Source organism: Ambystoma mexicanum, chromosome 9 (assembly GCF_040938575.1).
Source record: "Ambystoma mexicanum isolate Mex_15411 chromosome 9, UKY_AmexF1_1, whole genome shotgun sequence".
Taxonomy (NCBI): domain Eukaryota; kingdom Metazoa; phylum Chordata; class Amphibia; order Caudata; family Ambystomatidae; genus Ambystoma; species Ambystoma mexicanum.
Window position 1 is genome coordinate 972,546,365 of NC_090931.1, and position 27,838 is coordinate 972,574,202.

General features: G+C 47.8%; 1 protein-coding gene across 5 annotated transcripts in view; it reads right to left on the minus strand.

Moving 5' to 3' along the window:
• Positions 1–27,838, minus strand: part of TLK1 (tousled like kinase 1) — a 1,414,233-nt gene that overhangs the window by 1,106,869 nt on the left and 279,526 nt on the right. For all 5 annotated transcript variants that reach the window (XM_069616191.1, XM_069616192.1, XM_069616193.1 and 2 more), the window contains one exon: positions 17,495–17,570. In XM_069616191.1, coding sequence (XP_069472292.1) covers positions 17,495–17,570 — 76 coding nt within the window. The remainder of the gene's footprint in view (positions 1–17,494; positions 17,571–27,838) is intronic.

Below are 27,838 nucleotides of genomic sequence, written 5' to 3' on the forward strand. Positions count from 1 at the left end.
TATGAACAATCGGCAGTTTGCCACTAGGTGGATGCACGATGCCATGGAACCCGGATTGCCACATATTTTCTCACGGAAAATGTGCTCTGTAGGCTAAGTTGACTCGTCAGATGTTCGATCTTCAATATTCTGTCTAGGGACGGTTTCACTATTCCCGAGTGGGTTTCGAATTGAACTCCCAAGAACTTCAAGCTCTTTGAGGGCTTTAGAGAAGACTTTTCCAAGTTCACTGCGAACCCCAGTCGTTGCAGAAGTTGTAAGGTGGCTTGTACGCTGTCGTTGGTCGACGCTGGGGAGGATCCCCTCACAAGCCAGTCGTCGAGGTACGGGTATACATGATGCCCTCCCTTTCGTAGCCAGGCTGCCACAGGTGCCAAACATTTTGTAAACGTTCTTGGGGAGGACTTTAGACCAAATGGGAGCACTGCTAATTGGTAGTGTGTCTGACCTGCCATGAACCTCAGAAACCTCCTGTGTTTTTGACACACCGGAATGTGGAAGTACGCGTCCTGTAGATCTAGTGACGCCAAAAAATCGTCCCTTTGGACGGATCTGATCACCTCCTGCAGTGTAAGCATTTTGAATTTTTGACTCTGTAGGGTCTTGTTGAGGTCTCGCAGGTCGAGAATAGGGCGCCATTTTCCGTTTGGCTTCTTTACCACAAAACACTGTGAGTATACCCCTAGGCCTTTCTGCGATGCAGGGACTAATTCAATGGCGCCTTTCTGTAACGAGTGTTACTTCCTGCCGCAAGATGTTTAGCTGTGGCTGGGCTAGGTGTATTGGTGGACATTTTGGAGGTTTGCATTTGAATAGTAGGGAATGTCCGTACCTCACAGTGTCCAAAACCCACTGATCTGTTGTGATGGTCTCCCATTCCTCGATGCAGCTTGACACTCTTCCTCCCAGAACGGCACGCTTCCCGTCATTGCTGGTCTCTGTTTGCTCGTCGACGACGAATAAGTTGGTCGTCTCTTGGAAGACTGGAAGTTTCTGCGCCGGTTTGAGGTCTGAGAGGCGCGTCTATATCCTTGGGAAGGATACGCTGATCTACCAAAAGATCTATCCCTGGTTGCTGAGAATCTTGAGTTTCCAGATGCTCCTCTAAAGGGACGAAAAGAACGAAAGGGCTTACCACTCTGGAGAGAACCCAACGAGCGTGCTGTATCTGAGTCCTCCTTCATGCCCTTCAAGGCCTCGTCCACCTTTTCTCCGAAAAGAAGATCACCTTCGAAGGGCATGTCCAAAACTTTATACTGTACTTCGGGTCTGAAGTTGGTGCACTTAAGCCAAGCCCGGCGTCTAAGAACAACTCCGTTATTTATTTGTTTAAACCCCGAATCTGCCAGGTCCACCGCTATGTTAATAGCATGATTCGATGCCTCTTCGCCTTCTCGAACCAGGGACATCGCCGTTCTTCTATGTTCTTCCGGGAGGTGGTCCAGGATAGGTGCCAGTCTGTGCCACATCTCCCTGTCATATCTGGCCACAATCGCCAGGGAGTTAGCTGCTTTCACCGTTGAGGCCCCCACAGAAAGAACCTTCTTACCAAACACGTCTTGGCGCCTCGCCTCATTATCTGGAGGGGTAGAGCATTTATGTTGGGCCTTTGCTTTTCTCGTCGCCGCCGACACCACCGAGTCCGGTGTAGGTTGAGCCGAAAGACACTTCGGTGTAGAGTCTGGTACTTTAAATTTCTTTTCAATGCGGCCTTTGACAGCTGGCTCAGAAAATGGGTGACGCATGGTTTGGACACCTTTCCAGACATCGTCTAAAATGGGTATTGAGAATATTGAGCGTCTACTCTTGCCCATATGGTCAAAAAGAAAACAGTCCTTTTTCTCCTCCTGTTGGACCAGGCCAAACTCCTTGCACGCTTTTTCCATCATAGAATGAAAGGCCCCTATATCGTCCGGTGGTGACGGGTGAGTGGGACTCTTTGGTGTTTCCATTTCCACATCCGACACCCAGGATGGATCCCTAGATCGTGAGAGGGATATATCTGACGCTGACCTGTGGTCAGATAGGGAGTCCGAAAGCTCACCTTCCTCCTGGACTGCTGGAGTAGTAGGAACCCCGATCGATCTGGTCGGGCGGTGTGAAGGGCCGGGCTCGTCGACGGGGGGTGTCGACGGTACAGGTGGAAGCCTTTCGTCCAGCGATTTCAGGAGCGAGTGTAAGGAGGACAGTACCTCCATGGACAGGGTCGCCTGAGAGCTTGGAGGTTGGGTAAACACCTGAGAGCAGGTTGCTCCTGATAGAAACCTGGGTCGTAGACCGAGGTCCTCCGGGCTCACAATTCTGAAGCCGTCTTCTTTCGAGGCAATTGACGCTGCCTGTTCCTGTAGCAATGTGTCAGGCAACCCCATATCAAATACCTCCGGTCTCCAGGCCAGAACTTCCGTCGACGAGGACATCGTCGCCGAGGTCGTCGCTGGGTTGATGACGGGTGAAATCGACTGCGTCAGAGGCAGTGAAGACACCGACTGGTTCGTCGACGTCGACGTCGGGCCTGCAGGTGGTTTAGGCGGTCCCGCCTTCACAGCGCTCTCCCTGCGTTTATCCGAATCTCTACTCGTGGCTGATCTGTGTTGATCGCCCGAGGAGGATTTAGGCCTCTGCTTTCCTTTCGACGACGAAGTGGACGAAGATGTCTTTCTTGTAGAGTCTTTAGAAGAGTCCTTAGAAGAGTGACTTCGTGGAACGTCCTTTCCCACAGGTCGTGACTTCTTAGCCGGGGGTTCCGACGAGGTTGAGCGTCGAGGGGCTCCTGATGGTTTCGCAGAGGTCACACTGCGCACAGAGCCCACCTCTCACTGAGGGTACGCTCCCGCACCGTCATTTAACCAGGATACCAGCCGGCGGTTTCGATCCTTCAGGGTTTTCTGGGAAAAACCTTTACATATTTCACACTGGTCTGCCGAGTGGTGAGGGTGGAGGCAATAAATACAGTCTAAATGGCCGTCCCCCTCAAACCTTTTTCAATCCGCACGTGGCACACGGGCGAAAAAGAGGTTTACCCGACATTCCGATAAAATTAACAAACTCACAGGAGTTCGACAATTCGAAAAATCTAGCAGTAGAGACTACTCGAGGAGATCCCACTATCTTTGGAGACGGTTGAAATCTGACGGGACCCGCGGGGGCGGTGCTTATATACCATTACGTCCTATGGGGCATGCGTGGACGTCCCCGGGGAGGACGTAGATGTGGATAGGACACACAAGTGTCGGAAGTTTTTTCCTATAGGAAACGACTATATATGTGTACCGAGGGTTCCCAGTCTGACGACGGGGAATATTCTAAGCATGTGAATCCATGAAAGATCCAATGCTGGAGAAACTTCGTTCCCCCTTGCTTGTTGATGTAATACATTGACACCACATTGTCCGTGCGTATGCGGACCACCTTGTTGGCAATGAGCGGTCTGAACGCCTTGAGCGCCAGAAAGATCGCCAGAAGCTCCAAATGATTTATGTGCAGGAACTTGTCCTGAGGCGACCAGAGGTCCGTGACCTGAAGAAGATCTAAAGTCGCACCCCACCCCAGAAGGGAGGAGTCCGTCATGATCGTCACCGTGGAGGCTGGATCCTGAAACCCCGCACCCACCGACAGGTTGCTGAGAGATAACCACCAGTCCAGGTCCACCCTCATGAAATCCGGAATCATTATCCGCTTGGAATCCGGGTCCACAGCCTGACGCCAGGAACTCTGAAGAGCCATCTGGGTCCGTCTCATCTTGAGACAAGAAAGAGAAAGAGCCAGCAGGCACGAGGCCCAGAAGCCTCTGGAACCACCAGGCCGACATGCTCTCCGACTGCGCAAACATCTGACATGTGGCTAACAGATCCGCCATTCTGTCCCGGGTCAGGTACACTCTGCAGTCGATCGTGTTCCAGCGAAAACCCAGGAAAATCAGGTCCTGCAAGACCGTCATGGAAGATTTCCGCCAGTTCACCGACAGCCCAAGATGGAACAGGAGCTAAAGGAGAGACTGGAGATTGCCCGCTGCTGCTAGCGGACCAGGGCTGCGTAAGAGCCAGTCGTCCAAATACGGATACACATGGATACCCTGGTGACGAAGATAGGCCACAATCACCGACATAATCTTCGTAAAGACACGCGGCGCCGAGCTGAGGCCAAAAGAAAACACTCGAAACTGGAAGTGCTCCTCTCCCAAAGAGAAGGGGAGATATCTCCTGTGTGGGTTCCAAATCAGGATATGCACGTACGCATCCTGAAGATCCACAACGCTGAGCCAGTCGCCGGTCTGCAAGGAGGAGCGTATCGGGCTGGTCGTAATCATCTTGAATTTCTCTTGGGGTAGGAAAAGATTGAACTGGGAAAGGTCTAGCATGGTGCGCAGGCCAGCCTGGTTGGGTCTGGGCACCGTAAACAGCCGGGAGCAGAAGCCCTCACCCTCGATCCCCGAGGGGAACGGGTCCCACAGCTCTGAGGTCCAGAGGTTTTTGAACCTCGGCTTTGAGGGAGGGCGAGCCTGACAGCTGAAAAGGAGGGTTGCGGGGTGGGGTAGGGGGTAGAGGTAAGCGGAAGCCCGCCCGAGCCACTGACAAGACCCATCTGTCTTCTGTGATGGTCTGCCACGCCTCCCAATGAGACGCAATGCGTCCTCCCACCGGGGTCTCGTGCGAGCGCGGAAAACCCTCATTTAGTAGTTTTATCGGTGGCGGTGCCACCTGAACCTGAGGAGGAGGCTGAAGAGCCGGAGAAAAACCACGTCCGTTGTTGCCTACGGCGGTTATTCCCTGCAGGGGTATCCACTCTGCGAGATTTGCGGTCGAGGAAGCCCCTAAAGCCAGAGTAGGGTCGACTTTGTGACAACGGTCTCTGGGTTTTGAAAGGAGCCTTAACCAGGACAGACAATGACTTAGCTGTCTGAGTGCTATCCTTCGTCTTGGTGAGCTCTACATCTGTTGTAGAATGAAAGAGCTCCTTACCATCGAACGGAAGGTCCAACACCTAGTCCTGCACTTCTTTTGAAAATTTAGTGGCATGCAGCCACGCCTGCTGCGAGATATCAACCCCCAGCATAAGGCCCCGAGCCAAGGTGTCTATGTGATGAGCCGCAGCCTCCAGGAGATCCTGGGCCAAGACCCTGGCATCGGATAGGCCACCCTTGAAGTCTTCCAACTTCTCGACCAGGATGTGCTCCTCAAACTCCAACAGACCTTTCCACATCCGCATATTAGCCCCTGCTAATATCAACTCAGCATTGGCCTGCCTGAGCTGGCAAAGATTTTCCTGCCTAGTGAGTCAAGGAGCTTGTCCTCCTTACCCAGGACCTGAGTAGCCGTCGTGGAAGAGGATGCTGCAGTTCTGGATTGCAAAGTGGCCGCAGCCACCACTGTGGAGGAGGGAAGCGGACAAGACGACAGGGCCACCTCTTCTGAAGAATGTAGCCTGTACCTCGCATCAATCTTCTTATGGACAAAAAGTCCCGTGTGGCTTTTCCCATACTTTTCGGACCTCAGCCAGAACATCCTTCTGCAGGAACAGGCCGGTATGCTCCAAGGGAGACAGGGTGAACGCCCCAGAAAGCACGCCCTCCTGCGGAGCAGATGCCCCGGTGACCAGAACATCTAAGAAACTCATCATGTCCAGTAACCGGTCATGAAAAGCTCTGATAGAGCGGGGAAGGCCCTTGTTGTCCTGATCGCCTTGAGGGTCATCTGACAGGTCAGGAACCTGCTGAGCCGTGTCAGACACTGCCTTATCCACTGGGGACAATGGAGGCAAAGGCCGAAGAGCCAGGGGAGGCACCACGGGCAAGGGAGGCCCCGGCAGAACCACCAGAAGAACATGTGGAGCCGAAGGCATAGGTGGACATATCTCCCTGAAAAGCCCTATGAAATATTCCCCCATGGGGTCGGTACACATTAGTGCTTGAAATATACCGAAAAAGGTTTCCTCCGGAGACTGTTTCGGAACCTGAGGAGGCCTCTCATGAGGTGGACAAATCCAAGAACGTAGCGGGGGAAGGGTGCCACACCAGCCCCTCCACCGACGTATCCACATAAATCAAAGGTGCCGCCCCCGCGGGCAACGAAACATTGTGCGGAAGAGCCATCCAGGCGTTCCAATCATAAACCGGCCGGTAAGGATGCGCACAAGGGACCTTAAGTTCACCCAAGGGACCAAGCCCTACACGAGAGGCCGATGGCGTAGTTGTAGGGGTAGCACCTAAAATGGCCGCCGCGGTCGTGGTGGGCACGGGCGCCATTTTGTCCTCATCTGAGGGGAACTGCAGCACGTGAGGTAGTGAGGCAGGGGTCCCGGTCGATGGATCAGGGGTCTTAATCTTAGCCTTAACTTAAGGAACCTCGGCAGAGCTGGTACTATGAGGTCTGGAATGTTTTTGTGACATACCAACCGCCAACTGAGCCTTCGAAGGAAGGACCTCGGCACTGCCGGTAAAAGAAGAACTTTGCTTCTTTGCCCACTAAACAGGTCTGGTGTCACCACAAGAGCGGGAATGGCGAGTAACAGCTTTCACCGACAAAGCCTTGACCGGCCTCAGAACTGTTGGTAGCTTTAGCCTCTGTACGAGGGACCTCGTACCCAGGCCCGGTAAAAGCCTTATCTGCGCGGGCCTCGAACATCTGTTCGGTAACCACAAGCCCAGCCAAGGCCTCGGCGCGAACCCCGGTTTTATCTTTGAGGGAAGCCGACAGGCCTCAGAGCGAGCTCAGGTACCCCACGACTCAGTAGAATTGGGTCTACAAACAGCCCCTACCGGAGGGGCCTCAGAGCATACTCACAGGCCTCTTACAGAGACCCTCTGAGAAAACTCTGGTAGAATTATTAGGCCCGAAGGGCATCTCAGGGCGAACCCCGGTGACAGAGCGATCAACGCCCCTCCCGGCCCGAGAGGAACACGGAAAGGTATCCCCCGGCCGGGGTGCTCTGAAAAGTAAAGAACTTACCGGGCGTGGTTTCTTCTCGTCGATGAACGCCTGAAAATGCAAAGGAGGAGTTCGTCAGAACACCTCCTCCCACCGCTCCGACCGACGTTGAAGTGCCCGGACCGAAAGGGAGTCACAGTAAAAACAGGAGTCCCAACGGTGATCCGGACCCAAACACTCTAAACAAAGAGGATGGGGATCCGCCCTCGTGAAGCGACGGTGAAACGATGAACAATCAGGAAAGTCTAGCTTGAACGACAGACAGGCCAGTAAACAAACGCTAGCGAGAGACAGAGGGGGAAAAAAAGGGAAGAAAAACTTCTGAGTATGCAAGTGCGTCTGGCCCCGATCGAGCGGAGAAAAGGACTGATGGGCGATGTGCGGGGTGGAGCCAAGATGAGCGAGGTAACGGCCGTGTGCCGGGCCCCGCGCAAGAAAGAGGCAGGCCAAATTTTTGGAAAAAATGTGGATGCTTTTTACAAAGTGCTCCGGTCCCGTCCCACAGGACGGAGTGATGTCCCATAAGTATGGAGGAAAGGGGACGGGACGTAGGAGTAACGCCTATACATAAAAGATTCATGTAGTGACTGTGAAACATCTCAGCAAACAAGGTCAAACATTATTTGAGCTGAACCTACATCCCTATGATTGAAAATTTAAAAACCTCTCAGTAGATAAGGGGATAACACTGCCATTGTTGATGGCTGGTCATGATGCAACAAGTAAAATTCGGATTGTATCCTTGCATTTAAACCTATAACAAGCCATTCTGATATCGCTCTGTTCGGACTACTTCAAGAAACTGAAGAGCCTTAAAGGTTAGATTGGTTGGGTTGAGAGAATACCCACCACACCCTCAGACTCCATTGGAAGACAGTTACTAGAACACACTACCTACTAACCAGCCGTTTAGAAATTGCTTATGTGGGAATATTTCCTTGCCTTACTGGGACACTTTGTGGCCTATTCATTTTGATGTGTGGCGACGATTACTAAAAAACTAATACAAGAAGAGACCGGGGGAGCAATTTAAAGACAACGGGATTCGGCCCCACAAAGAGTGACGACAACCGACAACTCAAGACTCCAAGTGTCTCTCAAAACACCCTTCCTACGTTTGGACAACTCAGTCAAAAACAGTTTAAATCAATAAAAAAAATTAAAAAACACATTACAAAACTGACATTCTGAAACATATGCAATATATTACACATCTCTAAAACCTCACAAGCCCTAGTGCAAGAAAGTGCAATCCTAAAAAAAAACACCCTTCCTATACAAATCTAAAATCAAAAGTGCAAAATGCAAACAGTACAGTACAGCAGTTGAGTGCAAACAGAGCTGGTGAGCAGAACAACGGGGCTCCTCTAATCAGGATTACCTCCTTGGACCTATATGACTAATCTTTTATGGACACAAACCCCTTCTCTGCAACGAGGTACAAGAAACAACTCAATATGCTGTTAATAGAACTGCTCTATTTTCCAGTGCACAGAAACCCAACATGTTTCGTTCATCAAATAGTTAAGAACGAGTTATACCGTGAACTTCTTCAGGGGAACCAACTGTACTTCATAACACACTACACAAAAAGGTGTTGTGCCAACACAAGAAGGGGAGTAGGCAACAATTTATACAACCGAGAAGGATGGATGTACGGAGTCCAAACCTAGAGGAGGGAATAGAAAGAAAGCAGCGGTGAGAACACGGAATCCACCCACATCAGGCTTACTGTGTCGTTAAGGTATGCCAAGTGTCCTTTACACTATTCAGTTTGGGCGTCTTCAAAGTCGAAATAACATCTAAGGAATAAGGGAGTAGTTTCTTACCTGTAACTCCATTTCTCCAGCATTGGTATCTTTCATGGATTCACATGCTTAGAATATTCCCCGTCGTCAGACTGGGAACCCTCGGTACACATATATATAGTCATTTCCAATAGGAAAAACTTCTGCCCTATCCCCGTCTGCGTCCTCTACGGGGCCGCCCACGTACGCCCCGTTGGACGTGATGGTATATAAGCCCCGCCCCCGCGGGTCCCTTCAGATTTCGACCCCTCCAAGATAACGGGGGGAAAACTTGCTTACATACCAATCTTCCACATTGCAGTCCGGGGAGGCCGGAGGGCGCATGTGAATCCATGAAAGATACCAATGCTGGAGAAATGGAGTTACAGGTAAGAAACTACTCCCTTCTCCAGCATTGGATCTTTCATGGATTCACATGCTTAGAATAGATTGTAAAGCAGTAACATCAAGAAGGAGGTGAGAGTGCAATGTAACTTACATTCGTAGAGACACCCCCAAACACTACCGTTTACACCATGTATGTAAGCAACAACTTATTATACTGATACGAAACGGATTTCCGCCATACAATGCTATGTCATATGACTCAGTATGCACCCCTTGCGCACATATCTACCCAACCACTTATGTTTAGGTCAATAAACTATGCACATTCATGTATACACTCTGAAAAACCAGCTGAGGCCAAATAATAATAGGCAGCATTCTTCTTGAAACTTTGGCTTACCTCATTGAAAAAGGTGGCGAAGCACTGCCCTTCCCATTTGTACCTCATCCGCGTGCTGCTTTTCCAGGCAGTAGTGGCGCGTAAACGTGTGCGGAACAGACCATGCCGCCGCCTGGCAGATGTCCGTCAGCGGAATTCCTGCCCATAGAGCCACGGAGGAAGATGTCGATCTCGTGGAATGGGCTCTGGGACGATGTAGTAGAGGTCTCCCGGCCTTGGAATGACACAGGGTAATCGCCGAGGAGACCCAGCGAGCCAGACCTTGTTTGGAGATAGCCTTACCCCTAGCCGAGGGGCCGTAGGCGACGAATAGCTGTCTGGTGGCTCTGATATCTTGCGTTTTTTGCAGGTAAAATTTTAGCGCCCTTTTGACGTCCAGAGTGTGAAGAGCCTTCTCCGCCGTCGACGAAGGAGATGCAAAGAAAGTAGGGAGTACCAGGGTCGAGTGCTTATGATAGACCGACGGTACTTTTGGGATGAATGAAGGGTTAGTTGATAAAATAACTTTGTCCTTAAAGAACCTCAGATATGGAGGGTCTATGACCAGTGCCTGTAGTTCCGACATTCTTCTAGCCGAAGTGATGGCAACTAGGAACGCGAGTTTCCAAGATAGAAATTGTAGAGATGAAGAGGACATTGGCTCAAAGGGAGGCTTCATTAAGGCAGCTAGAACCGTGTTCAGACTCCACGACAGTGGGAACCGTTTTTCCGGAGGGAAGGTTCTAAACAGACCCTTCATGAAATGCTTCACTAGCCTGTCACTGAATAGTGGAGGGGACTGTCTTCTTCTGGTAAATCTCGAAACAGCCGCCAGGTGTACTTTGATTGACGATGATGACAGTCCGCTCTCCGCAAGATGAAGAAGATACGGGAGGATTTGCTCCGGAGTTACTTCCAAAGGTTGTATATTTTGTTGTGTTTGACACCATATACAGAACCTTTTCCATTTGCTTACATATGATTTGTTAGTGGACGGGGCTCTGGCCGCCTGCAGAATCCTTCGGCAATCAGTCGAGACTTTTAGGTTCCCGAACTCCGAGAAGTCAGGAGCCATGCAGTTAAGTTCAGGCTGTCCGGATTGTGGTGCCACACGGTCCCCTCGTCCCTGGACAGGAGGTTCGGTACTTTCCTGAATGGTATCGGCTGATCCAGCGACAGATGAAGGAGGTCTGAGAACCATGGTTGCCTCGGCCAGCGCGGGGCCACTAGGATGACCCGGCAATTGTACCTGTGGATCCCCTGGATCGTCCTCCGTATGAGGGGAAATGGAGGGAAGGCGTAGAGGAACTTGCCTGTCCACGGAAACGAGAACGCTTCCCCCAGGGAGCCTGTTTGGGGCCATCTGCTCGCGAACTGAGCACATTTTCGGTTTCTTTCCGTGGCGAAGAGATCGATCGACGGGGTCCCCCATCTTTCGAAGATTTCCCCGAGTTGAGTGGAGTCCAGCTCCCACTCGTGTATTTGTGACATAGTCCTGCTCAGGGAATCCGCCTGTAAGTTCTACGCTCCCGGTAGGTGGTATGCCACTAGGGAGATGTGGTGTTCTAAAGCCCAATGCCAGATCTTTTGAGCTTCCTTCGAGAGGGTCCTGGATCTGGTGCCACCCTGTTTTATCAGGTAGAACATAGCTGTCGTATTGTCCGTGAGCACTCTTACTTTTGACCCCTTGATGTGTGGGAGGAAAGATTTCAGGGCCCATCTCACCGCCCTTAGCTCCAGGACGTTGATATGTAGGCGAGATTCGGTCGACGACCACCTGCCTTGGGTTTGGTGACGTGACATGTGTGCTCCCCAGCCCGACAGAGAGGCGTCTGTAATGATGGTGTTCTGAAATTCCGGCTCCTGCAGGGGGACCCCTCTGTCCAGGTTGCGCGCCACTTTCCACCATCGGATGGCTTTGATAACTCGTTCGTCGTCGACTATTATCTTGTCCGACCAGCGGCCTGTGGCCTGCTTCCATCTGTCTGATAGGAACTCCTGTAGAGGTCTCATGAACAACCGGAAGTTCGCGACTAGGTGGATGCACGATGCCATGGAGCCGAGGAGAGCCGCATATTTTCTTACTGACAACCTTCTCTGTAAACGAAGTTGGCTTGTCAGGTGTTTGATCTTCAACAACCTTTCCAGGGATGGTTTCACTAGTCCTGTGTGGGTGTCGAATTGAGCACCTAGGAACTTCAAGCTCTTCGAGGGCTTTAGTGAAGACTTTTCGTAGTTCACTGCAAATCCCAGACGCTGTAGCAGTCGCAAGGTGGTCAATAGGCTGTCGTTGGTCGACGCTGGGGAGGATCCCCTCACGAGCCAGTCGTCGAGGTACGGGTAAACGTGATGCCCTTCCTTCCGCAGCCAGGCTGCTACGGGTGCTAGGCACTTTGTAAAGGTTCTTGGGGAGGACTTCAGGCCGAAAGGGAGCACAGTAAATTGGTAGTGTGTTTGGCCGACTAGGAACCTCAGGAACCTCCTGTGGTGAGTGCGCACCGGAATGTGAAAATACGCATCTTGGAGGTCCAGAGACGCCAGGAAATCGTTCTTTTGGACCGATCTGATTACCTCCTGTAGAGTAAGCATCTTGAACTTTTGACTCAGCAGGGTTTTGTTGAGGTCCCGTAGGTCGAGGATGGGGCGCCACTTCCCGTTTGGTTTCTTTACTACGAAGCAGCGTGAGTAAACCCCTAAGCCTCTCTGTGAAGCAGGGACTAACTCGATGGCGCCTTTTTTTAGCATGAGCGCAACCTCTCGACGCAAGACGCTTAGGTGTGGTTGAGACAGGCGTATCGGTGGACGTCTTGGAGGTCTGGATTTGAATCTTAGGTAATGTCCCAGTCTCACCGTGTCCAGAACCCACCGATCTGTCGTAATTGACTCCCATTCCTCGACGCAACTTGACACTCTCCCTCCTAGAACGTCATTGTTGATCTTTTTGTTTTCCCGTCGACGACGAGTAAGTGGGACGTCTCTTAGAGGCCTGGAAATTTCTGCGTCGGGTCGAGGACTGTGAGGCGCGTCTATAGCCTTGGGACGGATATGAAGACCTCCCGAATGCTCTATCCCTGGATCCCTTAAATCGTGCGTTTCCCGTAGCTCCTCTAAAGGGGCGAAAGGAACGAAAGGGCTTACCGCTTTGGAGAGAGCCCAGCGAGCGCGCCGTCTCAGAGTCCTCCTTCATTCCTTTCAAGGCCTCATCCACCTTTTCGCCAAACAGGTGGTCACCTTCGAAAGGCATGTCGACGACCTTATATTGCACCTCGGGTCTAAAGTTGGTGCACTTGAGCCAGGCCTGGCGTCGTAGAACCACTCCGTTGTTAATTTGTTTGAACCCCGAGTCTGCCAGGTCCACCGCTATATTGATAGCATGGTTCGAGGCTTCTTCTCCTTCACGAACCAGGGAGATAGCTGATTTTCTGTGTTCTTCTGGGAGGTGGTCCAAAATGGGTGCCAGTCTGTGCCACATCTCCCTGTCATACCTGGCCATGATTGCCAGGGAGTTCGCTGCTTTCACTGTTGACGCTCCCACTGACAGGATCTTCTTACCGAAAGCGTCTTGGCGTCTAGCTTCGGAGTCCGGCGGGGTCGAGCACTTATGCTGGGCCTTTGCCTTTCTCGTCGCCGCCGCCGATACCACCGAGTCAGGCGTGGGTTGCGCAGAGAGGCATTTTGGCGTCGAATCTGGAACTTTAAATTTTTTCTCTACGCGGCCTTTGACCGCAGGTTCCGAGAATGGATGCCGCATGGTTTGGACGCCCTCTTTCCATACGTGGTCCAGTATCGGTATCGAAAAAACGGAACGCCTATTCTTGCCCCTGTGGTCAAAGAGGAAGCAGTCCTTCTTTTCTTCTTGTTGGGTCAAACCGAACTCCTTGCAGGCCTTTTCCATCATGGAATGGAAGGCCCCTATGTCATCCGGTGGAGATGGGTGAATGGGACTTTTCGGAGGATCCACCTCCACATCCGAAACCCATGACGGGTCTCTCGACGGCGAGAGGGAGATATCAGAAGCTGACCCCTGTTCAGAGAGGGAGTCCGAGAGCTCACCTTCTTCCTGGACTGTTGGAGCAGTTGGGCCCACGACCGATCTAGTCGGGCGGTGTGAAGGTCCGGGCTCGTCGACGAGGGGAGTCGTCGGAACAGGTGGGAGCCTTTCGTCCAGGGACTTCAAGAGCGAGTGTAAGGAGGAAAGTACCTCCATGGAGAGAGTAGCCTGGGCGTTTGGAGGCTGGGTGAAAACTTGAGAGCAGGTTGCACCAGAAGGAAATCTGGGCCGTAGCCCCAGGTCTTCCGGGCTCACTATTCTGAAGCCGTCGTCTTCTTTGGAGGCGATCGAAACTGCCTGTTCTTGTAGCAGTGTGTCGGGTAGCCCCATGTCGAACGCTTCTGGCCTCCAGGCCTGGAACTCCGTCGACGAGGGAATCGTCGTCGACGATGAGCCCGTTTGAAAGGCGGGGGACTGTGACGGAGTGGGCACTTGGATCGTCGCCGTCGTCGTCGTCGACGGAGGGCCTGCAGGTGGCTTAGGCGGTCCCGCCTTCGCGGAGCTCTCCCTGCGTTTATCCGCCTCTCTACTCGTAGCTGATCTTTTCTGATCGCTCGAGGAGGATTTTGGCCTGTCCTTATCTTTCTTCGACGAAGAAGAAGAGGAAGATGATTTCTTCGTCGATTCTTTCGATGAGGCCTTAGAGGAATGACTTCGAGGCACGTCCTTCTCCGTAGGTCGTGATTTTTTGGCCGGAGGTTCCGACGGATGTGAGCGTCGGGAGCTTCTGATGTTTTCGCTGAGGCGATACTGCGCACCGATCCTACCTCCGACTGAGGGTACGCTCCAGCGCCGTCGTTCAGCCACGAGACCAGTCGCCGATTCCGGTCCTTCAGGGTTTTTTGGGAAAACCCCTTGCAGATATCACATTGGTCCGCCGAGTGGTGGGGGTGAAGGCAGTAGATGCAGTCAAGATGGCCATCCCCTTCATAAACCTTCTTTAGACCGCACGTGGCACACGGGCGGAAAAGAGGCTTACCCGACATTATTGCCAGACCAACTAACAAAACTCGTAGGAGTTAGAAGCGGACCAAACAGACAAACTCGCAGGAGTTAGAAACAATCGATAAGTATTTGAAGAAAATACACGAGGAGATCCCACTATCTTTGGAGACGGTTGAAATCTGAAGGGACCCGCGGGGGCGGGGCTTATATACCATCACGTCCAACGGGGCGTACGTGGGCGGCCCCGTAGAGGACGCAGACGGGGATAGGGCAGAAGTTTTTCCTATTGGAAATGACTATATATATGTGTACCGAGGGTTCCCAGTCTGACGACGGGGAATATTCTAAGCATGTGAATCCATGAAAGATCCAATGCTGGAGAATGTGAAACAGTACAAGTCAAGATCAAACTAAAAAATGTACCTAAAAAGTCTTGACCACACTCATCTAGAGTCGTCAATGCCGACAATTCAATGTCGCTACACGTGTCGTCTTATTTGCATCTACTCTTTTCTCTCAGTCATACGGGAGAATGGCCTTATTGTGAACTTGAGCAACCATCTAAGTAAAAGTCTAAAACACTGGTCGGGACCCCTCTGTCTAAACAAGCCAGAGTACCGATGCGTGGTGAGTCTTTAATTTGTTCATATTTACTGTAAGTTCAGAGTTGCATACACCTTAATTCACAACAGATTACTAAAAGCATTGCAATTGGTAGAATAAAAATGAGCGGTTGAGTACAGGAGAACGTATTGGTTCCGAGATTGCAGCAACTTTCTGCACACATTATAGAACAGGTATGTGTCGATCCTGTAGAATTGAATAGAACACTAAGCCTGTTGTGGAACAAGCTCAACTGGCCTCGGGTTTGATTTTGGAAATGGCCACTCACAGGGCATGGCAATATTTATTATCCTTCAGATATGCCCATCTTTCATCCCCCTGCCCCGGCAGTTCAGATGTATATCACAGGGCTAGAATAGTAACTGATTTTGATATGCGTAAACCATGTCATTAGAATGTAATTAATGTGTATGAACAGATTCTTTCTGATGGAACGCCAGCCACACTGGTCAGTATAATGCCCCACAAGATACATAACACAAGGAAGCATTAGCCTGGGAAGAAGGCCTAATTTTCCTAGAACTCCAAACATGTAAGTATTAGTTCTAACAGTTGTTACAGCCAACATAAAATTGATCTCTGGTTTAATCTGTTTCAGGATAGAAGACCTGCCATAGAGAACACAGCTCTGCAGTGAGGTTAGTTGAATCTACAAGCTGAATTGCGCGATGACCAAAGGAAGCTCAAATGGAATGTTGTGACAAATTTGGAAAATGTGTCCCTTTTCCCCAGAGGGGACCCACCCCCTTTGAGGCTATGGAGGTGAGCCTGCAACGCAAGACCCTTCCTAGGGGTCTGGGCAAGTGGGACCTCACTGGGTCCGACTCCCTCTTGGGGACAAAGAATCCCACTGCCAAAACCACCCTTTCTTCATATATGGGTGTTGGAAAAACGAATGCATTACCTGTTACAACTATAATGCACAAAGATTCTTCCTCGACGCTTTTGGCTTTGGGTAATGGTGAACCCCTCATAAGTGCCAGGATCAAGGAAGACTGACATTTTCCCCCCTCCTTTTTTAAACCCTTAAAAACTCTGATCTCTGGCTTCATATGGCAGGAGAGGCAGGCAAGCATACTGCCCCACTGGAGAGGGGCGGGCTCGCTCTCCCAGACCTTGAAACCTATTAGGTTGTGGCACAGGCATCATTCCTGGCATGTTGATAAGACCTGGTTCCGGATAAATTCCACGTCCAGATTGAAAGAGAGCTGGTAGCCCCATCACCACGGAGGCCAGTAATTCTCACTTCTCCGCATTGTATAGCCAGAGCCAAAAACATGGTTGAGATCACTTGCAAAGCCTGGTGGTGCATCGAGGGAAAATCATGGAGAGAGGTGTTACACACCCCTCCTTCCTGTAACGCATGTCCCAGGGATCCCATTGACCAGTGAGAGGATATATACGCAATGCATGGCCAAGCTGGTTATCTTGTGCTGACAAGATTTGTTTCCTGGGTGGCAATTCAAAACGTTGGACAAGTTTAGGGTAAAGGTTGACATATCAACGTTGGATGTTTTTCTACATTTCAGGATGCGGAATGGGTTGAAGAAATGGTTCCCCTACTTTCCCAAGGAGCACCCCCACTGCCCCAGTTCTGCATGATGTGGTCAGCGCAGGGAATGGTGCTAGGATGGTGTCCAGGTTGTACGCTAGCATAGTCTACAAAGCAGCGTGATGGGCTGATTCCCGTCGAAAGTGCAAGAACGCTCTTGGTGTCCCCCTCTCGGATGACACACGTCAGTTCTGCTGTGCACAGACGAAAAGGGTGGCAGTCAACAGAAGGTTTAAATTGATCCACTTCAAATTTCAGCACCAATTCTATTTAACCCTGGTTGACTACACAAGTTCTTCCCAGGAACGTGTGACTCATGCCTCAGATGCAGTGCTTCATCAACCACATTTATACACCAGTCATGGCACTGCACTCGTATTCATACTTTGTGGACACAGGTTTTCGACAATATCAGTGGGATTGTGGGAGAAAGTGCCCCCCACACCCATGGTCGCTATGTTGGGGTATACGAAGGAGATGGCGAAGTATATTAGGCGCCGCCTTGACCTTTACTGCTGTTGGCAAGGAGAAGAGTCGCAATGGTGCGAGGCAGGGGCCGCCCATCTCACGACCAGTGGAAACTTGACATTTTATGTTAACCCGGTGTAGAGGTCGGATATTGTTCCACTTTGCATCCTTCCGACCAGCTGAAGAACATTTGGCCACCTCATGCAGCCTACTCAATATCCGATGGACACTGCACCTCCAGCTGTCCTGGGGCCTCTGATGTGCAACTACACTGATACAGTAGTCTTCGCTGCAACTATGATAATCGCACTGTGTGGGTTTGGAACTGAAGTCTTTCGATTTTATTGCAGGTTATTGGTTATATAAACTAAATCAACTTTTTTTTATTTACTTTCTAAGAAATTGTATTTTGTTTACCTTGACTGCTTTCATTCTGGATTTCTGCTTTCCTCTTTCTCCCCCTAGAAGAATCCGATTGCTTCTTCTCAGGTGTCTAAACATAAAACAATAATGGCTTTATATTCTAGAATGTGAAAGGGTAAATAAAACAGTGTTACTAGTGGCTACTGTAACTTCCACTATAACAAAGTGACAAAAAGGACAAATAATAGAAAGTGAAAACATTTCAATCAAAATTCTAAAACTATACATTCAGATACAGGTTCCTTATCAAACAGTGTCTAACCATCCAGATCCTTTCGGTGTCTAGAACTATATTGTTTATTAAATCAAGGATAAACTCCACGCTATCAGAAGCGGTTCATCAACAATATTCGCAATGGGAGAATTGTAAGAGCTGTAAGAAATTGTGCTACTAATCAGTTTTTCCAGTCGGAACGCAAGTTACTCACCGAGTAATTTCTTCAGAGATGTTATAACAAAACAGATAAACATTGAGGACAGAATAAAACAATGCATGTATGCAAACTTAAGGACACTAACAGGCAGTCTAACTTCATAACATAAGCAATTTTTTCCACACTAGCAGTTATTCTAAGGAAATCCAAGCACGGGATTCCAGATAAAACTAAGGCCCAGTGAACAGTAGAACAAGTTACTTACCAACTGTAACATTCTTTCGATTGGATGTTCCTCCCACGTATTCCTCATCTTAGATATATCCTTACCTTTAGGTTTCGCCTCGGAAATTTTTCTCTTTCTCCAGCAGAGGGCGCTCCACTGGAGGTCGCAGCGTCCATGTCCCTCGGCGGCATCCGTCGAGTATAGACGTCATCCCTCGTACAAGAGCCTCGAGCGTGCCCGTTGGCCTCAGTTCTGTTTTTTCGTATAATATAATCCATGGATCTTACTTCGTTTACGGTATGCCTCTTTTGATCCAAGCCCTAAAAGAGTTTAGAGTGTGATACACGTAAACTGTACTGTGGGGTTAGGATGGGAGGGTCGATGAGGAATACGTGGGAGGAACATCCAATCTAAAGAACGTTACAGTTGGTAAGTAACTTGTTCTTCGAATGGATTGTGTCCTCCCACGTATTTGTCAAAAAGACCAAAGCAGTTTTGTCTCGGAGGTGGGAGTACAGTATCCTTTTTTAATCATGTACAGAATGTAGTTCAGATTTTGCAAACAGACCTCCTTGAGAAGAAGTAGAGTCCAATGCATAATGTTTTATAAAGGTGTGCACAGATGACCATGTGGCTGCTGCACAAATATAATATCGTGCACAGGGACACCCCTTTTTAATGCTGTACAAGTTGCCATGCCCCTGGTCGAATGAGCTCTTAGTCCATCAGGTAGTTCTTTTCCTGCCAATCTATATCATTCTGTTATGGCTAAGATTATCCATCTGGATAAAGTTTGTTTTGTTACCGGAAGGCCCAGTTTACGTCCAGTGTATCCCACGAAAAGTTGATCACAATGGTGAATCTTTGCAAATCTTGTATGAGGGGGGAGGATAAAACGTAGGCAAAGTTATCTTTTGTGACAGATGAAAATCTGAAACAATTTTTGGCAGAAAAGAAGGTTTAAGCCTCCTTATAAAAGATGGTGTGAGGAGGTCCGCTCAAAAGCGCCTGCAACTGACTTACCCTGCGGGCTGATGTCAATGCTACGAGAAGTATTGTTTTTAACGTAAGGAGCCTTAGTGGGCAAGAATGTAAAGGCTCAAATGGAATACATGTGATAAATGTTAAAACTAGATTTAGATCCCACACCGGAACCTGGAAAGGTACTAGGGGAAAGACATTATTTAAACCTTTTAGGAATTGAATTATCAAGGGTATTTTAAAGTAAGATTCTACTTCAGAAGAGCGCTTAAAGGTGGATAGCACTGCTAAATATCCCTTTATTGTCCCAAACTGGAGCCCCAGAATGGCCAAATGTGAGAGAAAAGATAAAATTGTGGGGATATTACACTGAAGAGGGTCTACATTCTTTTCTCTGCACCAGCTACTGAACTTGTTCCAACGACACCGATACAGAGACCTTCTGGCCGAAAGCAAAATCTCCATCACGTCATCCGGAAGGTCCCAATCCTTGTATCTCAGCCTTTCAGAAGCCATGCGTGAAGGTTGAGTGTTGAACTCCGGATGGAGAACATGACCTTCCTGTCGCGAGAGAAGATCCTCTCTTCTTGGAAGACGTATTGGAGGGCAGATGGACATGTCGAGAAGGTCTGGGTACCATGTTCTCCTGGCCCAATCCGGAGCAATTAGGATCATGGTTTACCCGAACTTTCTCAACCTCCTGATTACTTGAGGGCTCACAGGGATTGGAGGAAACGTGTACAGTAGATGGAACTCCCAATCCACCACAAACGCGTCCCCTAGAGCTCCTCTCGGGGGAAATTCCCTTGAGCAGTACAGTTCGCACTTCTGGTTGACCCCGGTCGCGAACAGATCTACTTGAGGGGTTCGCCAAAGGGCAAAGATCTCTTGAATGACTTCCTGAGCTATCTCCCACTCGTGAGAGACTGTGCTCTGCCTGCTCAGAGCGACCGCTGTTGTGTTTCTCTCTCCGGCTAGATGAATTGCCGATAGAGAGATCCCTTCTCGTATTGCCCAGAACCAGAGTTGCATCGCCTCTCTGCACAACAGTAGTGACCCTACACCTCCTCTTGTTGAGGTAGTACATGGCCACTGTATTGTCCGTCATTATCATAACATTCTTTCCCCATACAGAGGACAGAAAGGCCGTCAGGGCTAGTCTGATTGCCCTCAACTCCAGAAGATCGATATGTAGTTTGGTCTCCGATGGAGACCAACGTCTGCTGATTGTCAGGTCATTGATGTGGGCTCCCCACCCCGTGAGTGAGGCGTCCGTCACTACTGTTATCTCCGGCCATGGTTGCCAAAAAGATTCTCCTCTGAGGATATGATGTCTGCAAGCCGACCATTGTAGATCCTGTGCTACTTGGGCTGGGACCTGCAGTAGATCTGACATTTCCCCTGAGAACTGGGACCATCGAGTTCTGAGAGCCCATTGTAGAGATCTCATGCTCAATCTGGCTTCTGGCACCAGGAACATGCAGGATGCCATCAGACCGAGCAACCTGAGAAAATCGAAGGCCAGAAGATTCTGGGCATTCTGAAACTTTGTCACCATCTGCAGAATGTCGTGAGCTCTCTCTTCGGGAGGCGAGGCTTTTCCCGAACAGGTATCCAGGACTGTTTGGAGCTTCTGTGATGGTATCATGTTTGATTTTTTTTAAAATCAGAGAAAAACATAATTTGTGAAGGAAGTGACAAGTTTTGGACAGGTGATCCAGGGCTTGTTCTGAAGAACGTGCTCTGATCATCCAATCGTCCAGATAGGGGTAGACATGAATCCCCCCTCTTCTGAGACTCGCTGTCACCACCACCACCAACTTGGTGAAAACTCTTGGGGCGGAGGTCAACCCGAATGGCAGAACTCGAACCCGATAGTGAGAATTGACAATCGCAAACCTCAGGTACTTTCTGTGCTTGAGATGGATTGGCACATGAAAGTAAGCATCCTGAAGGTCCAATGAAACCAAACAGTCCTGTAGTTGGAGAGCCTGAAAGATCTGAGAAAGTGTGACCATCTTGAATTGGTCCTTCCTTAGGAACTTGTTCAAGTTTCTCAAGTCCAAGATGGGTCACAGTCCTCCGTCTTTCTTTGGAATAAGGAAGTATGGGGAATACCAACCCTTGTTCTTCTCCGCTACAGGTACATGTTCTATTGCACCTTTCTGTAGCAGGGTTAAAACTTCCTGCAACAGGAGCGGATCCGGATGCTTGGCAGAGTTGTATTCCGGAGGATGATTCTGAGGTTTCTTTAGAAAAGGAAGGCAATAACCTTGGGATACTGTTTCCAGTGCCCAAGCATCTGAAGTAATACCCCCGCCATTCTTTCAGATGCTGTGAGATCCTGCCTCCCACCGGGATCTTGTGGGTGAAAACCTCAGAGTGGTTTTGCTGCAGCAGCGGCTGCTGGTACAGATGCCGATGCTGGGGCTGATCTAGCACCTTTTCCTCTTCCCCGAGGAATTTTTTTTGACCTCTGATTGACCTGCCCTCTTCCTTTTCCAATTGAGGAAGAGTAGCGAAAAGGACGACCCCTCCAGGAAGATGAGCCTGTGTAGGGGCGTTGCTGAGGTTGTCTTATAGCGGCACTTAAGATATTTTGCTGCCGCTTTGGAGGTCTGTAGCTTCTCCAAACTCATCTGCCTTGCTACCGAAAAATCTCAAGCCATCAAAGGGCATATTAAGAAGTCTGGATTGCACATCAGGAGCAACCCCAGATTTTCTTAGCCACGCAAATCTGCGTAGCACTGTGCTAGTCGCCATGGACCTGCTGATACGGTCAGCTGTGTCCAGTCCTGATTGAAGGTATTCTCCCGAAGCCTCCTTTACATCCCTTATAATACCTAGAAAGCCATCACGTTCTTAGTCTTCTGGGTGTTCAGCTGCCGCTGACATACAGTCCCACAGGGTATAAGAGAACCTTGCTAAAGTACAGGTTACATTAGTATACTTCAAAGCCATACTACCCGATGTAAAGTTTTTCCTAGACTATGCATCCACTTTATCGTCCCTATCTGGAGGGATTGTAGGGTATGCAGCATTTTTTGTGGAAGTAGCTGCCTGTACTACTAAGCTTCCCGGAGATGGAGGTTTACTGAGGTATTCCGGATCAGAAGTACAAGGTCTATACTTTGCCACAAACTTTATATTCACAGCTCCTATGGCTTCAGGATGTTCCCATGCATAACTAACCCTTCCTTGTAATGCAATGTGAAAGGGTAAAATGGGGTCTTGTTGGGGTGTTCCAGATAATATATCCGTCATGTCATCATCATGATTGACTGGTGAACTCCTACCCCACCCCATAAACTCTGTAACTCTGCCCATGAGTCTTCTATAACTTGTATCCACTTGTTATGATGGGTCTGGTTTGTCAAATTCGTACTCTGGAGAAGTATCCAGGCCACTTGCTGTTTGCAAACATTCTTGCAAATCTTTAATTCTTGATTGAGGATCAATTAATTCCTCTGGGACAGATCTTGTACCATATCTAACACCAGCAGAGGTTACTTCCTCTTGTTCTGATGAATCTCCCTCATATATGGATGACATGGTCCTGAAAAACTGTAGACTCTCAGGTTGAAAAACCTTTTCAGGCATTACAGGTCTTTCCTTCAATAGAGGTTTGGGAGTCGACGAAAGCGCCAATGGCGCCGATCACTTCCTTCGATGTCGAAGGAACTTTCGACGATCTTGACGTAATCGTTGAGGAAGCCATGAAAACCGTCTAAGGAACCTTTGTGGCCTTCGAGCGCAAGCTCGACGTAGCTTCCTTCGAGTGAGTTGTCGACTCGAGGAGCTTCGAAGTCTTCGATGGTGTCGATGTCGACTTCGATGGCGTATGATCTTTCAACGCCATTTTGTTTCCCTCTGGCTTCGATTTATGCACCAAAGGACCTGACTTACGAGGTGATTGAGAAAAATCACTCGATAACGTTCGTCTTTTTATGAGCCTTTCTTGTTTTGGACCTTCCTCTCACCTTTTTAGTGAGCAGGAGCATGGTCTTCTTTAGCTATTTTTGAGGGGGTCAGGGCCGTGTTCTCAAAAATTTTAACATGGATACTCGAAAGGCTTCACATTTTCTAGGAGAGTCATGTTTGGATGGGCATGTTATAACCTCTTCCGAAGATGTCGAAGAGGATGAAGGAGATCAATGCTGTCTTTTCTTCGCCTTCTTAGAAGACTAAGAAGATTTTCTCGATCTATGAGATTTCGAAGACTCGTCCGAGTCTTTCTTTTTTAAAGTAGGCTTCGATAAACCCTCCCCCATCGCCAGTTTACCTCTACGCTCTTTTAGGGCTTAGTGGGTCATCGACTGGCACGAACCACATTCTTCCGTTCAGTGGTCGGAGCCGAGGCACCATAGACAGTTCTTATGTGGATCCGTCAAAGACATTTTCTTTCCACATCTTAGGCATTTTTTAAAACCGGTCTTCGGCGTGGAGGGGTTAGAAGACGATGACATCGCTTTTTGTCACGAAATACTGAAGCGCCGTTTTACACAATCTGAAGCGAAGCTAACGGAAAAACGGAACCGAGGCCACGGGCGCACTCGAGGCTCTTATATGAGGGATGACGTCGATACTCTACGGATGCCGCCGAGGGACATAGACGCTGCAACCGAGTGGAGCGCCCTCTGCTGGAGAAAGAGAAAAAGTTTTCCGAGGTGAAAGCTAACGATAAGGATATATCTAAGATGAGGAATACGTGGGAGGACACAATCCATTCGAAATATAAATATTCGATAAACATATATCCAAGTGGGGGAGCTGAACATCTTTGATTCAACTGGTATGAAACGGTATCAAGCAAGCCGTGTTCATATAATAAATAGAAGGGAAGGATAGGACAACTATGGCACACCCTAGTGAGGAAAAATATTTATAAATAGTAAGAGTCAACTTGGATACTAGGTGTTTAGAAAAAATGCTTATCAAGTATGAGGTGCAGAGGAGAGAGGGGCAACCATGAAACCTTGGTTGCACAATACAATGAAGAGAATTTAAGTTCCCAAACCGGGAACTTACGTCCCCTGCACACTATCTAATATCTGGAATACCAGACCAACAAGTAGATATATCTAACAAGTGATTTTTCTTAATGAATTCAAGAAAGTCTGTAAATGGTAATGCATAAAAAGCGGTAATTTGTTCAAAACAATGACTTTGAATCAGATAAGGTTACAAGAAACATTCTTCATTGTTTATTCTTGATGTTGAAGCTGTGGAAGGCCCAACGCGTTTCGAGTGCTACAACACTCTTCATCAGGGGCAATAACAAGGGTTTCTAGGAAAAAATATATATATAATATGTACATTAGGAATATATTTACACCAACAACATTTGTTCAACAACATTTCCAAATTACTCATTTTAGATCAGGATATGTATCACAATAACCCATGACATACAAGGATTACCTATGTAGCAGAACGTATGACATTTTTAAATATACTGAGTATACACTAACCGTCAAGGGGACGACCTATCCCTCATTAATAACTGTAGAAACTGATGGAAAATTCACTAGGTTAATAGTATCTGCTCTGCTATGATCGAATGAGGAAATATATAGAAAAAATATATATATAGAGAATAACTTCTGAAAGTCAATACATTGAAGTTCTAATATGGTAAAGTGAGCAACTGTGCAACTATTTAGAGAGTCTAACCTTGTGTTTTTAAAATGAGAGGTACTTCAAGAGAACGGAGGTGGTCTGGGGCGGGAAAACCAGGCCTTCGTCTAAACAAGACAGCGGGTCTTAGATGGTAAATCCTTATCTGTAGAGATGATCAAAAGCGTCTATTTAGACCTTTGTGTGTGACATAGTTGTAATAGAATAAGTTAAGCCAATAATGAGTCACTTACAGCGGTAACGCGGTTGACCAATATCAACGAAAGCTGAGGGGAAGTGGTAGTCAATGACCGCAAAAGGTATGGAGGTTGTTCAGGGCTGGAGCGCTGAGAAAAAGTAAGTAGAGTCTCAGTAATGGACACAAGAAGTGAACAGGGTGTTCGAAAGCTTTGTTGTAAAAAAAACGGGGTGAGCCAGTATAGGAAGCTTAAAATTCTTACCTAGTGTAAACCAGTGTGGCACACATGGAGACCAGCTGCCGAAGGGTTGCTCGACTCCATGGGAAGTGCCGCCACTGTTTATCAAATAGTTAGTAGTGTGACGTAATCACGTGCTTGCGTGTGATGCGTCATACTGTGCGCTGAGCTCCAGGCTTAGATGGATGAAAGTTAGACACAATGAAATCTAATTAGTCTCCTCTGGAAGGATGCTTTACAGGGGCAAGTAGGGCTATAAGAGCTTAATCAGTTGAGTGAAAAGAGAAAAACAGACCGCGGCGTGTTTACAATGTGACGTCATTACGCAAACGCGTGCATGATGCAACATGTAAACAAACCTAGTGTCGGGGTGAAAGAAATGTTATCATGTGACCTTAAAGGGAATGACAATGCCCAAAATGTGCATAATCCTTAATGGTTGAAATTAATATAGTTCGTGCGAGGGTCTGGAATCCAGATGGCTAAGCTTATAAAAATCATATGGATCAACATCCACGAATAATATACAACTAGAAAACCGGAGTTGTAGTTGTAGTTATAGTAATAAAAATAGTTGATACTAATGGTTAGGTACATTCTTATAATGCTACCAACCAATGCCATCCTGCCCACCCGTTTGGTTCACAGTCTAGTAAAGGGAATATCAATTGTACAGATTGTATAATACCGGGATGGAGTCAACAGAATGACTGGATATGAATAAACTTTGAAAACATTTTAACATTTCTATTCAACTGTCCAAGTTGGTTGGTTCACAATCTTATAATGTGGTTATGAAAATTCTAACCAACAATCATATCAAGTGTTTTTAAAGAGACATTGATGAAGATGCATGGAAAGAGAAAATTTAGTGTAGGTGTTATTTAAATGAATGGACCTAAATAGTACTCTTCATTTAGACCGAGTGGGGTCATTGCATCTAGTCTATGAATCCAGTACAATTCTTTTTGTGCCAAAAGTTTGGGTAGGTCACCTCCTCGTTGGAGGGGGTGTAATACTTCTAGTATTGCAAATCTCATTTGCGAGATATTATGCTTATTGTCTCTAAAATGCCGTAATACAGGCGACTTCACATTTTTTGTGCGAATCTGAGACTTATGTTCAGTCCATCTTTCTTTAGCTTTTCTACTGGTTTTCCCAACATAATATTTCCCACAGGGGCATCTAATGGTGTAGATGACATTTTTGGAGTCACAGGTTGCGAAGTTTTTTAGGAAAATCTTTTTACCATTGTTCGGATGTCTGATGTAATTACCTTTGATGATGTTCGAGCAGTGTTGACAATTAAGGCACGGAAAAGTGCCATTTCTTGATTGCTTCAAAGTCCTTTGGGTAGATATTTTAGGTCTTTCAGCTTTGATTAGCATATCTCTGAAATTCCGTCCCCTTTTGTATGCTAGCATTGGGGGGACTGGAAAGAGACGGTTGAGGTTAGGATCCGATTTTATAAGATCCCAATTCTTAGTGATGATTTTTTTGACTTGAAAGCTCTGGGCAGAGTACTTCAATGTGTAGATTAGGTTTGACTGGGTTTGTTTCGGTTGTTTGTTAAGCAATAAGTTACAGGGGTGTGCTTCTGTCCTGGAAATAGCTTGAGCTACTACTTCTTCCGGGAAACCTCTTTCTAAAAATCTTGATCGTATAGTATCAAATTCTGTCTGAAGTTTTTCTATGTTGGAGGTTATCCGTTTAGCCTGCAATAGTTGGCTATATAGTAGGTTTTCTTTTAAATGTCTCGGGTGAAAGCTGTTGAAATGAAGGGAGCTGTTAACATCAGTTGGTTTTCTGTACATTAGTGTTGTTAATTCCATGTTTTTCCATTCTACTGTTACGTCCAGAAAGTTCACCTGTGGTGTGCCAATTTCCATAGTGAATTTGATTCGTGGGTTACATTGGTTAATATATTGCCAAAAATCTGTCAGTTCTTGCTGTGTGCCGTTCCAAATGCCAAATACATCGTCAATATATCTTAACCAGCAGTGTATTCTGTGTTTCCAATGTGGGTGACCCAAAACAAAGGTTTTCTCAAAGTAGAACATGAAGATATTTGCGTAGGACGGAGCCACAGCCGAACCCATAGAGGTACCCGAAATCTGTAAATAGTACTTATCATTAAATCTGAAATAATTGTTGTAGAGTATCAGGTTGATAAGTTCAATAGCAAAGGTTTTTTGAATCTGAATTTCATCATGTTGTAAAAGAAACCATTCTAGGGCCGCTTCAACAGCTTTCACCCGAGACATTTAAAAGAAAACCTACCATATAGCCAACTATTGCGGGCTAAACGGATAACCTCCAACATAGTAAAACTTCAGACAGAATTTGATACTATACGATCAAGATTTTTAGAAAGAGGTTTCCCGGAAGAAGTAGTAGCTCAAGCTATTTCCAGGACAGAAGCACACCCCTGTAACTTATTACTTAACAAACAACCGAAACAAACCCAGTCAAACCTCATCTACACATTGAAGTACTCTGCCCAGAGCTTTCAAGTAAAAAAAATCATTACTAAGAATTGAGATCTTATAAAATCGGATCCTAACCTCAACCGTCTCTTTCCAGTCCTCCCAATGCTAGCATACAAAAGGGGACGGAATTTCAGAGATATGCTAATCAAAGCTGAAAGACCTAAAATATCTACCCAAAGGACTTTGAAGCAATCAAGAAATGGCACTTTTCCGTG